The sequence below is a fragment of the Heloderma suspectum genome, chromosome 6 (genome assembly GCF_057233095.1).
Source record: "Heloderma suspectum isolate Gila_16-S chromosome 6, 16-S_ref, whole genome shotgun sequence".
Classification (NCBI taxonomy): domain Eukaryota; kingdom Metazoa; phylum Chordata; class Lepidosauria; order Squamata; family Helodermatidae; genus Heloderma; species Heloderma suspectum.
In genome coordinates this window covers 8,565,635-8,577,892 of record NC_139463.1, presented here as the reverse complement: position 1 = coordinate 8,577,892, position 12,258 = coordinate 8,565,635, and the positions used below count along the sequence as shown (strand labels likewise).

The 12,258-nt window shown below is 44.0% G+C and overlaps 1 protein-coding gene across 2 annotated transcripts in view; it reads left to right on the top strand.

The window, feature by feature from the left end:
- TRIM29 (tripartite motif containing 29) overlaps positions 1-12,258 on the top strand; it is a 50,358-nt gene that overhangs the window by 26,683 nt on the left and 11,417 nt on the right. Inside the window, exons 3-7 of one of the 2 annotated variants that reach the window (XM_084803581.1) lie at positions 219-452; positions 1,077-1,275; positions 6,017-6,103; positions 8,778-8,870; positions 12,121-12,222. In XM_084803581.1, coding sequence (XP_084659707.1) covers positions 219-452; positions 1,077-1,275; positions 6,017-6,103; positions 8,778-8,870; positions 12,121-12,222 — 715 coding nt within the window. The remainder of the gene's footprint in view (positions 1-218; positions 453-1,076; positions 1,276-6,016; positions 6,104-8,777; positions 8,871-12,120; positions 12,223-12,258) is intronic. The other variant, XM_084803582.1, reaches the window with a different exon arrangement.

Sequence of the window (12,258 nt, the reverse complement as noted above, 5' to 3'; positions counted from 1 at the left end):
TCCTTGCATACAGAAAACTAGCACATCAGGGAGAATGGGTCCAGCTTGACCTTCTTCCTGTTATGGTAATTAGTTTATTGTTTAAGGTCAATTCAGCCATAAAAATAGTTTTCTAAAGCAAACCTCAGCATGAAAGTACATAACTCAGAATAAAAATGGTTTTCTAATAGATAAGTCATAGTGAGATCCCTCCAAGCAGTCTCTCTCTCTCTCTCTAGAACTTTACCACCAATGAGAAAGCCACGGTAGACCAGCATTTCAAAGACCTGATCCGTGACCTGGAGAAGCAGCGGGATGAAGTGAAGGCTGGCCTGGACCACAGAGAGAAGGTTGCCGTGGAGAACATTAAGGAGATTGTGGAGGAGCTGGAAGAAAGGGCCAAGTTATTGCAAGAGGATAAGGAGACAAGGGAGCAGATAGGCCAGATCAGTGACTCAGTGCTCTTCCTGCAGGTGAGCAAGCCTGTTTCCTCCACTGCCCTGGAGAAAGAGATCAGATGGCAAAATATCTGCATGATTTCAGGCCAAAATCACAGGGCACCTTAGTGCCATAGTCTGGTTAGTCTATGGTCTGTGCAAATATATGTGTGTGTATCTCCATATTCAGGCATCAAAAAGCTAAATTCTGTAACTTGACACATGATGGAAATTAAACAACAATTAATGGAGATAGATAGATAGATAGATAGATAGATAGATAGATATTCTGCTAATAATGGGGGTGGGGAAGGATCTATCCAGAGTATTGAGACTCCAGTCCTCAACCATACTCTGGAAGTTCTGGAAATTTCATCCCTGGAAATTTCACCACCCACTGATCACATCCTTTCAAACTTATCATCATCATCAGCGAACATGTATCCAATATCTTTTTACTTATGTATCTACATCCCACTTCTCTCCCATTGAGCTCAAGGTGGCATATACAGGGTTTCAGGGTGGTCTCCCATCCAGGTGCTGACCAGACCCAGATCTGCTTAGCTTCTGGCTACTTCAGCGTCCTTCAGACCATGCCCTGCTCTTCCCCTGTGTTCCACTTCTGTTGATTATGATAATGATTATAATTCTTCCTGGCAGGAATTTGGAGCAATGATGAGGAGTTACACCATCCCTCCATCTCTGCCGACATACAGCATCCTACTTGAGGGAGAGAACATGAGCCCGGCTATGGGACTGCTTAGAGATGACCTCCTGAACGTATGCATGAGACATGTCGAGAAGATCTGCAAGGCAGACCTCAGCAGGAGCTTCATTGAGAGGAACCACATGGAGAATGGTAGGGGGGCCAAGAGCAGATACTTACTTGCTAAACTTTTAATTCAGTTCAGAGCAGCTAGTCCAGGTTGCTATGATGTTAAGATTATGGAACTCCCTCCATAAGGAAGTTCATCCTGCCTTCTTCTTACTGACCCACAGGTAGGGATGTATAGATTTTGTCAATCCTGTTATGTCTGCATTTCATGGATGTTCAGGTGCCTTTTGTTCCATCGTCCACTCACTGATGGAATCAGATTTTTCCCAATTTCATGAATTCACTCAAATTTGCATTTGCCCAAATTCACATTTTGTTTGGCTTGCTGGGAAGTGCTGGGAGTTGTAGGACCCTTTTCTGTCTAAACATGCATAGGATTGCACCCTAAGTTTCTGAAGTCTACAACTGGAATTGTTAGGGATGGGAAAATATAAATTTGATTTTTGTAAGCCAGTGAACCAGGGAAATGTTGTATGAAATCCCCCCCACCCGTTCAATGACATATAAGAACTTCAGAAGAACTCTGCTGGATCAGACCAAGAGCCCATGTAGTCCAGTAGTCAGTTTCCAACCAGCCAGGAAGATGCCTCAGGAAAGCAAGGTGTAGTCTTTTCCCCTTTGTATGCTCACAGAGAAGGTACATTTCCTCTGCACATGTATATATTGAAGTATTTAATATCCCTCTCTTCAATACAAAAATTCCCAGAGCAGCTCACAATACAAAGGTGAAAACAGGAATAATACAAATCTAAACCAAAACTATGTATGTATGTATGTATGTATGTATGTATTTCATTTCATTTCTATACCGCCCAATAGCTGAAGAAGGCCAATGAATGAAACACAGAAGGCTGACAGAAGGCCAATGAATGAAACACAAACACAAATAGCTGACAGAAACACAAGCACAAATAGCTGACAGAAGGCCAGTGAATGAAACACAGTAACAGTAGCATGGCCAGATAAAGGCAGAGTTCAAATCACTGATCTAAAAGGCCTAGTTTTTAGAAGGTCTATTTCACCAGGTGCCAAAGAGAAGATGGAGGTTCCATTTCACTGTCATAGCTAATAGCCATGGGTAGACTTTGCCTCCACGAGTTTGTCTAGTCCTCCTTTCCTAAGGCCATCTAAGTGAATGCTGGTGAATTTCATAAGTTAATATGCAGTGTGAAGGACCCTTTCCCTATACCAGACCTGAGCTGATTACCAAGCAATGTCATTAGATTACCCTGAGTTTCAAGCATTATAGGGAAGCCTTCCATTCAGGCATCAATAATACCGCATGTGGATTCACACCAGTGGATCCATTCACACCATATTTCATTATGGACAGGGTGATATTCTTTCACTGTTGCTGTTTTTGTTTGTTTGCGCAATACAGTAGTTCATCATCACTAATTCATAATAATTCTTGTTCAGATGGATACTCCTGGCAGTTGCTAGACATATTTCCTACAGCAAGAAAAAAAAAATGTAGTGAATATAAGACCTTAATCTGTTTCATATCTCAGATGCTTATCTGCAAAATGGAGGCAATATTTCTCCGCATCACAAGGAGCGGTGAGAGCAAAAATAAATTAAAGTGTGGCATCACCAGTGCTGAGAACCAGATTGAGGCCTCAGTAACTCAGCTGTGGCCCTCAGGATAAAATTTGCTTAGCCCAGGGCATGGGGTGGGGGCGGGGGTCTTCTGGGGATGGTTACCTAATGACTCCCCTCACTTTCAATTTGTGAAAAGGAAGATGAGGAGCTGGAGAAGGGCTTCTGGAGTACAAAAAGCCTTTGATGCAGCTGCTGATGGAGGTTGCCGTGGAAACCCCAGATCCTAATCATTTCATTAAGATCTGTATCAAACATACCTCTATTTATTCCTTGGCAAAGGGTCTTGCAAATCTCTCTAGACTTCAAGCACCTCTAAAGTGCAGGAGACATGTTGGAACACTCCAGTGCAATCACCATAGACGAAGAAGCAGATTAAATATAGAAGTGGGGTGAATGCAACCATGGCTGCGTTCTGCACCAGAATGTTTGCGCACCCACACCCTTAAGAATGAGGCAAGAATAGCGGGAAGGTTCATTTGGGCAACATGCACGTACATGTTTAATAAGTAGCATTATACTATACCAAGAGGAAAGGGCAGTCTTTGGCCTCAAGGAGCTTGCATTTAATCATGATACCGATAGCTACTGGTCATGACTGCTGTATATTACCACCAGTACCAGGTGGTGCTGCCTCTCAAGAGCAATTGCTGGGGAACATGAGCAGGGGGTGCTATTGCACTCAGGCCCCACTTGTGCTCTTGCCAGAGGCATCCGGTTAGCCATTGTGGGAACAGAATGCTTTGCTAGATAGGCCTTTGGTCTGTTCCAACACTGCTCCTTTTTTTTTAATGCTAAACTCACACTAACCAATTTTCTCCCAGGCTTACCTTCCTGTCTGTAACACAGACATAATACATTATTACATGGGACCTGCCTTACAGGGCTGTTGCAACAGATACTGAGATAATGTATGTGAAGGACTGGGGGTGATTTTTTTTTTTAAAGTACTCCATGCATGTTATAATTATCATTACAAGCAAAATTACATCTGATGCAGGAGTTCCATAAATGAATCTCCCAATGTAGTTGTTGTAGTTTATTTATTTATTTATTTATTTATTTATTTGAATTGCACCAAGAGTGTGCATGGTGCTTTACTAAGTACAAGTAAAGCAGCCCTTTGGGGCACAAATTCTGACCAGGATCTGGGCTCTGTGGGCAGGGTTAACTGCCTCCCCCCCCCACACACATCTCCTTTCCTTGATGCTGTTATTAGCCATGGAGGGGTAAACACACAGTTACTTGTACAATATTGTACTATCTCTCCCGCACCCTCTGTGGCTAAGAGCAGCTTCAGATGGCAATTTAAAATGAGAGAAATGGCCCAAATTAGTATTAGGGCATCATGAATGACTTTTACCCCAAAACAAACACAAAGAATTTGAGAACTTTGTTCACAGATCTCTCATGTGCATATCCAGCTTGGATGTCAAGAATATTATGCCAAAGGGACCTCCATATGTTGCTTTAGAGCATCCCTGCCCCACTTGCTGGCTGGGGATGATGGATTTGTAGTCCACCACATCTGGAGGGCAATGAAGTTGACAAGGCTGCTTTAGATGAAGGTTTTGAAAATCATCTTTCCTTTTGAGTGGATGTAGATCTCCATGGTCTATCACAGGACTTTGCTAACAAACCACAGAGATGTTTATCTTGGCAAAGTCCACCAAGATATGTAGGCTGTCTACAAAAGAAAGAAAGAAAGAGAGAGAGAGAGAGAGAGAGAGAGAGAGAGAGAGAGAAAGAAAGAACTTTTCATGGGGTCTTCACATAATAAAGCTAGTGTTTAAAGTGGTTAAAACAGATGATTGTTATTATTATGATCATTGTTAGTATTGGTATTGGTATTAGTATTATTGTCATGTGCCTAGGTTTGGAGAAAAATATTGTGTTCCTACCACCCAAGATAAAACTCTACCTACCCTATCCACTTTTGTCCAGCGAAAAAGAAAAAGAAGAAAGAAAGAAAGAACAAAAGCACCGGGGGGGGGGGGAGCTTTTGTGTCTGGTTCTATAACTGGTGTCTCATTTTGAGAGTACTACAATGAAATTTTCACAGCTGGCCAAGTCTGCGGGTAGGAGCAAAGAGTATTGATAAGTGGTCACCTCCTCCAGCATGAGCTGGAACACCAGTGGGAATGTACAAGGATGGGAAATCGGCTGGAATTGATAATGGATCTTGGTAGGTGGCCATAAAGTACTAGTTAGGTCATAACATGCTGGCTTCCATGAAATGTTGCTTCCCCTTGATCAGTGGAATTTCTGCACAGGGACTCATGAAATGTCCACACAAGGTACAATCTGGTGCACTCCTAAGTCTGAACAAGTGAATCTTTCTAGTTTCTTTGTTTGGTGACAGATGTCACAGTGGCAACCATGAAGAGGAGTGACCTTAGTTCCCCTTCATACTCAGGTTGACACTTATGTATTTATTTAATTTACAACATTTGTATACTGCTCCACATCTAGACAGATTCCAGAGCAGGGAACAATAAAAGATACAAAATAGGATAAAGAATAAAACACCATGTTAAAATGATCACATTTTTTAAAAGAAACACCTTCTCCTCACCCAACCTGGACACCATGACCAAAGGATTCCCAACCCTTCAGCCAGCCAATAACTAATCACAACCTTCAACCACAGACTTTCACCTGCAGATGGAATCCTATCATGCTTAAGAACAGAAGGGTTGCTGGAATGGGTCAGATCAAGGTTCCAGTGGTGCTCAGCATTCTGTTTCCAGCTGGGGCTAACCAGATATACCCATGAAGCTCACAAGCAAGCCATGTAGATGATGTCCACCCCTTGTTGCTTGTTCCCAACATCTGATCCTCAGATGTATACTGCCTCTGGAGATGGAGGATCCATTTAGCTATCATGGCTGTCATGAAGCAGTGAACATGCAGATGTACCATCAGCTCAAGATAACTATAGACCTTTGTGGGTCGCTGCTTTTCAGACCCTCAGTTTAGACCAGCCTTCCTGAACCAGATGCCCTCCAGATGTGTTGGAGTACAACTCCCATCATCCACACACAGCATGGCCAGTGGAGGGAAGGCTTCTTTATGCTTCTACAATGGAGTCCTGAATCCTTTTCTTCTTGTCCTGTAGTTCTTTTCTTTTCCCCATGATGTCATGATTTCCCTCTGACCTTTTCAGGTGAACACCGTTTCATGATGAACAACTACTCTGACTGGAACCAGCCAGACAGCTTGAAGAGGTTTTCCATGTTCTTGACTCCAAAAGGTATGAAGCAGAGAGGTTAGCTGGAAGTACTACTTACCGAGTAGTGCTGTGCTGAAAATTTTGATTCTTCCATTTTCAGCATTTTGTGGGGCAGTGGGGGCAAAATGAAAACTGTGGCAAAAGAGGCTGGGAGAGGTGAAATTTTTGAATAAATTTCTCCTTGGAAAGGAGGACAGGATTTCCACCTATCTTTTAAAGTGTAGGTGGTGGCTGAGGGGGCTTATTTCTATTTTTTAAATAACACCCCCTACACTTGCAGGAGCCCAGGATTCTTCTCCAGTCCAGCAGTCCTTTCTGAACTCCCAGGAGACCACATGACCTCACCCTCTCCTATGGGCATTCAGGAAGGGTTCCTGGGCTGCAGACGCTTCTTTGCAAAGCAAGAGCAAATGGGGCTTTTAGAGCTTTAGAAAAATTCTGTTCTTCCTTACAGCAATACAGAGCAAGCAAAGTAAGTGATTTCCCCCCCTAAAGCTTCAAAAGTCCCATTTGTTCTTGTTTGCAGCAGCTCGGGACTTGTTGCAAAGCTTCTGCAGCCCAGGAGTTCTTCCTGAATGCCTACATGAGAGGACAAGGTCACGGGGCCTCATGGGAGTTCAAGGAGTACTGCTGGGCTGGAGAAGCCTGTCTGTAAAATTCTCATGCTGGGGGCATTTTTCAAGTAAAAAAGTAAAAAAGGAAAGATCCTTCAGCCACCTCCCAAATGTAAGAAGGTAGGTGGAAACCCTATCCCACTCCCCAAGGAGACAGTTCTTCAAAATTCATGCCCTCCCTGTGAAAGAAGCAGAAAAAACAATACCTATTTCTCAGGGAGAGAGAAAAAAATCCTGAATATAACGGGGAGGATTTGGCACAACACTATACTGAGTTAACCGTTTTGGTTTTGTGAGTGTTACAAAATGCCTTCCATTTGCAGCTATTGCTTTATCTGGAATGCAGAACCTCAGGCTTGGGGGCCAGCTCTGGCCCTCTGGGAGTCCCAATCCAGCCTTCTGGCATTCCCCAGAAGGCCATGCCCCACCCCCTTTCACCCACCCATGGATTGTCTGGTGGTTTCTCGGCTTTTCTGAAGTCTCTGCCCCCATTCTAAGTGGTTGACATGCCTCCGCAAGGCTTAGTTACTGGGTAGTAAGAGCATCAAGGTGCAATATGGTGGTGTTTTGGCCCTGCCCCTTTTGCCTTTGGTCCTGCCCACCACAGGAATATGACCACCAAAAGCTTCTTCAAAACAGAATTCGGCCCTTGGGCTGAAAGAGGTTTTGCACCTCTGTTTTATACTCATGAACATATTCAGGAGGTTGCTCTGATGTTCAGCACCCTTTCGTCTCCTGGGCTCTTGCTTTTTCTAGGTGCCATTTTCCTTTCTTCTCCTTTGCCCTCTCAACTTCATTTGCCCCTATGGACATTTAATCTGATTGGCTGGGGCAACTCAGGTGATTTTTGTTAATGATGTTACAGTGGTATAGCCCTCTTCTCATGCTCCCCTCCATGCATACGATCAATGTATGGAGCAGAGTGGAATTGCACCAGCTGGCCCAACTTCCTGACCTTCATGCAGCTGCCAGTCAGTCTCACCCTAACTTCTGCATATTGGGCTGAACCAGAGAAAGGACCCTACATATGTGTACCTGACCCTGTACACATGATCAAGACCCCTGTAGTTCCCAATCATGTATGAGTTCCATACCCCCCTTCAGCCCAACACATGAAGGTTGGAGGGCAGGGGTGGTAGATGAGAAGATGGGAATGGGGATGGGAACAGGGCCAGCTGGTGTGATACTGCTCCCTCCACATATTTGTTGAAAGCATGGGGGTGGGGGGAGAAGTACATAAGAAGAGAGCTTGCATCTAATGTGACAGCAGCACAACTATGTGGGCAAGTGCAGCTATTCAGATTAAGCAGCAGTGAGGGCAAATGAGGTCAAGGGCAGTGAGGGAGAAGGAGGAGGAGGAGGACAAAGGAAGAAAAGGGCTGCAAACAACTTCACAACATGAACATTCAGCAAGCTGAGTGTTTTAAATATATAATTTGGTCAGCTGTGTTGAACATGCCAGCCTCAAAACAAGTACTAAAATTAGAGTGACTTTTGTGCAGAGATAGTATGAATTGCATCCCCTTGCTTCCCTTTGCCCTCTTCTATTTTACCTTGTATATTTCTATCTAATTGAGAGCTGAGCAAGGCTTAAATGTTCCTTCCTCAACCTCTCTGGAGGCCTAGATTCAGTAGAAAGGCTGGGATATGAATATTCTAAATAAACAGATACATTTCATTAGACATCTTCCCCTTTCTTTGGCTCTCCAGCAAGGAGCATTTTAACCTGCTCCACATCTCTCTCTTGCACAGCCTGAGTCTCAACAGGCCCAAAATATATTATCTGCAAGGTAATTGGTCTGAGAGATGGACCATGAGTGAGTAAATGAATGAAACTAATGACCACTCAGGGGGAGCTTTGGGTGATTCAGCTCAGAGCCCCCTCTGGTGCACTAAAAGAGGGAAGGACAATTTTATTCACCTGCTCTGGGCTGAACGCCTTCCCAACTCAGTCGTTTATATTAGTTCAGGCTTCCAATGTGCTGGTTAGAGGATTGTTTTGATGCTAAAGTTCGGGGAATCCTGAACTCACCTAGTTTGTTTGATGCCGACTAATTCCTGAACTGCTTTCTCTTGTCTAGGGGGCAACTACAACACCAGAGGCTGGGAATTTTCTGCCATGCAAACTGCAGAGGAGACGCTTTCGACAGGGAACTCTGCGTTTTCTCTGAAAGGTACTCTCTACACATTCGATGGTATCAGTGATGGGGCATCATACCACTTCAACTCATCAGCTTCCTTTCATAGAATTGCCCCTTTCCCTCCTGCTCCTGTGTCTGGGGCCATAGCTCAGTTATACAGCAGCTCCTTTGCATGCGAGAGTCCCTAGGTCCAATTCTCAGTAATTCCAGTTAAAGAAAAGAAAAGAAAAAAAGATCATGCCACAAATCATGGGAAATATTCTCTGTCTGAGATGCTGTAAAGCCACTGTTTTCCAGTGCTGGTGAAGTGGATCCTATGAGAGGACAACAAGGAAGGTGCAGGTATGGCAAACGGTCTGGGATGGAAGGACAGGACAGGCAAGCAGCAGGCAGGATCTGTTCAATCAAGATCCTGAAAATAAGGGCAGTCAAGAGTAGGCTTATTTTTTTTTATATAAAAAAGATATATAATGTGGGATTTACATATAAACATCTGAACAAAGTCATAACATATAATAATTTTATAGCATTATATTGAGAGTATACATAATCAAAGTGACAAGACATGGTCACAGAGACTCATTATCAAAAAAAAAAAAAAAAATCCTACCCAAACTAAAACATAATTAAGTATCAGTAATGAATCAATTAATAAACCATACTGCATTAGTAATGAGTCTGGCTGGATTTTGTCTTGACTTTTTTTGCATGTCACAAAGAGGCTCCAGTTTTCAATGAACTGTTTGCTGCCTCCCTTCCATTGTTCTCACAATGTTAGTGACTTCAACCATATACATCATGTTCCATATTTTCATGCTCCATCCTCCAACTGAAGGAAGGTTGCTATTTTCACACCTTTTACATACAGACATGCATACTGGGGTTAGAAGGTGTATTATCATTTTGGTATCTTAGGAGCTGAAGATATCCTGACCATATCCCAACAACAGTATAAGATGAGTAGGTTTTTCAGAACCCTGGACAGAACCCAGAGAGTGGAGGAGGAGTTGTTCCAACAAGAGTGCAATTTCAACTGAGCCCTTTCATGCTCCCTATTCTGGCTACCCACTCAAGCACCACCCCCTGATGAAGAATGCTGAATCTTAAGGGCTCAGCGCTCGGTCATGTCTTTGTGGGCTCATGCTGGGCTGTCTGCCTTGGCAAGCAGTGGACTGCAAAAACTTTGTGGCTGAGGGTGCCAGTCCCTTGATCAAACCAGGCTTGAGGGGTGCATTTCTCTGGGGGCCCAGACTCAGGGGTCTCATGTTTAGGGGTCTTGAGGGCTGGCTTTAAAGCTTAGGCTCAGTGGTATGTCTGGGGTATGTCTCAGTATCTCCTCATTCAGCACCATGGGTTCTTTGCACTCTGTGTACATGTCCAGGTCACTGCTGGCATTTAGCATCATGACAGCTGCCTGTCAGAGCAGACAATACTAGGTTAGATGGAGCTGTGGTCTAACACTATATAAGGCAGCAGAATCATAACAGCAGCCTGACATTCAGAATAGAAGCAGAGGAAGCTTTTCATGGTATGGAGATAAGATACAGGGATTACTCCGTTTCTGCATGTCAGCCTCCCCTGAAAGGCACAGCACTCAGGCCGGTACAGAAAAGGGCCTCAACTTCTTATCTTCCCCCTTCTGCACTGCTGCCCTAAAGCTGCATTGTAATGTGGGGGCCAAAACTCTCATTTCCTTTTCATGTCCTCTCTCTGTCTGGTACATATGCTGGGATATATCTCCATTATTCATTATGGATCCAAGTAGTTTGCAAAGACTACAGATCCCCCTGCCCCAATCCCCCCATGACAGTGTGCCACTGTTCAAGTGTCTATCTGAACATGCATACAGGGGAGAGCAGAACCAAACCCATTAGCCCCATATGGGCATTCAGCACAATATCTGAAAGAGGCAAAGTGCATATGAACTGTACACACATGGGCTCCATCTGTGCAATTGGAGACCCCCCCCCCACCAGCCTATTCAGATATTCCACAGTCACATAGATTGAGCCTGCTCATGTACAGACTCAGCTCATGTGCAGTTTCTTGAACACATGAACACTCTCAGACATTTTGCCAAATATGTGTAGGACTCAGTGGGTGCAACCAGTGGTCACAAGCAGGCATAAAGCTGCCCCCCACACACACATTCAGATGGGTATCTGAATATGTGGACTCTGCTTCATGCAGTCACTCTGTATCCCTGTGTCACCACTTAGCAAAACTCACCCAGTACTCTGGAAGGTGACAAAGATGAATTGCCACAAAATATACTCCCAGGGCTTTGTAAGCCAGACTGTGATGTGTGAACACAGCCATAAATACAATTCAATGAGACCCAGAGAGCGAGAGAGAGCGAGAGAGCAAGAGAGAGAGCTAAACCAACCAAAACCTCACAGGAGACTCTGCACAGTGTAAAATTCCTATCAAAAACAGCAAGGCTATGCAAGCTAGTTATGGTAAGGATAGAAATTAAGTCTGTAATGTGCTTAAATACATCTTAACTGATTGCCCATATGAGTTTAAATTGGTTTATCGATAACTGGTTGATTAAATGTGCACGTATTTGCATATGGGTAAAAACAGTAGTTCTGCAAGGAAGAAGCCTTCTCCTCTTCCTCCTCCTCTTTTAGATGGTGTATGCATGTGTCATAGCATGCCCGCCCAGGTGAGAGAATAGTGTGTGTGTGTGTGTGTGCGTGCACGTGTGTGCCTATTTTAAGGTGCCATCAGTTTTTTTATAAGCACTCAATAACAACAACAGCAACAATAAGTTGATTGTAATGCTTAAAAACAATCAGCCTAGCTGATGATTTGATCAAACGTTGCAGCCCTTGTAGCAGAAATCTTTGCAGGATTAGGGTGAGGATGTGCTTATTCCAGAACACTGGAAAATTTGAGGAGAACTTGGCATCTGGGTTTATGCCAGCAGACATCACAAAAATGGATAGGGTTTGATTCTCATCCATTCTTTCCCGATTTCTGTGGACTTCTTATACTCAATTCTGATTTTATCAAAGAAGTAGCAGCCAAATTTGGGCTCTTGCCTTCCCATCACTTCCTAGTGGGAAGAAGTGTGAGCTTCCACCTGGTTGTCCCTGTCTTGGAGCAGACTGATCCTGCCCATGTACCAATGGGAGGTCCTGCTGCCGAACCTGTGATCTGCTGTCTTGATATAGCAGTGGCTCAGCCTCAGGGCATCAGGCCAAAAGGGTGGACAGCTGGGAAGCACCTACGATGTTTAATCCCGCCTCAATGTAATGTTGCTTCTTCTATTTTCCAGTGGGAAATGGGACCAAGATGCCATATCAATTCCCCTCAATTGGCCAGAGTTCACCCGGAGATTTCAGCAAGCAGTCCGACGGGAGCCTCTATACTAAGAATGGTACTTCAGGGTGTCTACGTGCTCCAAGTTTTCCCC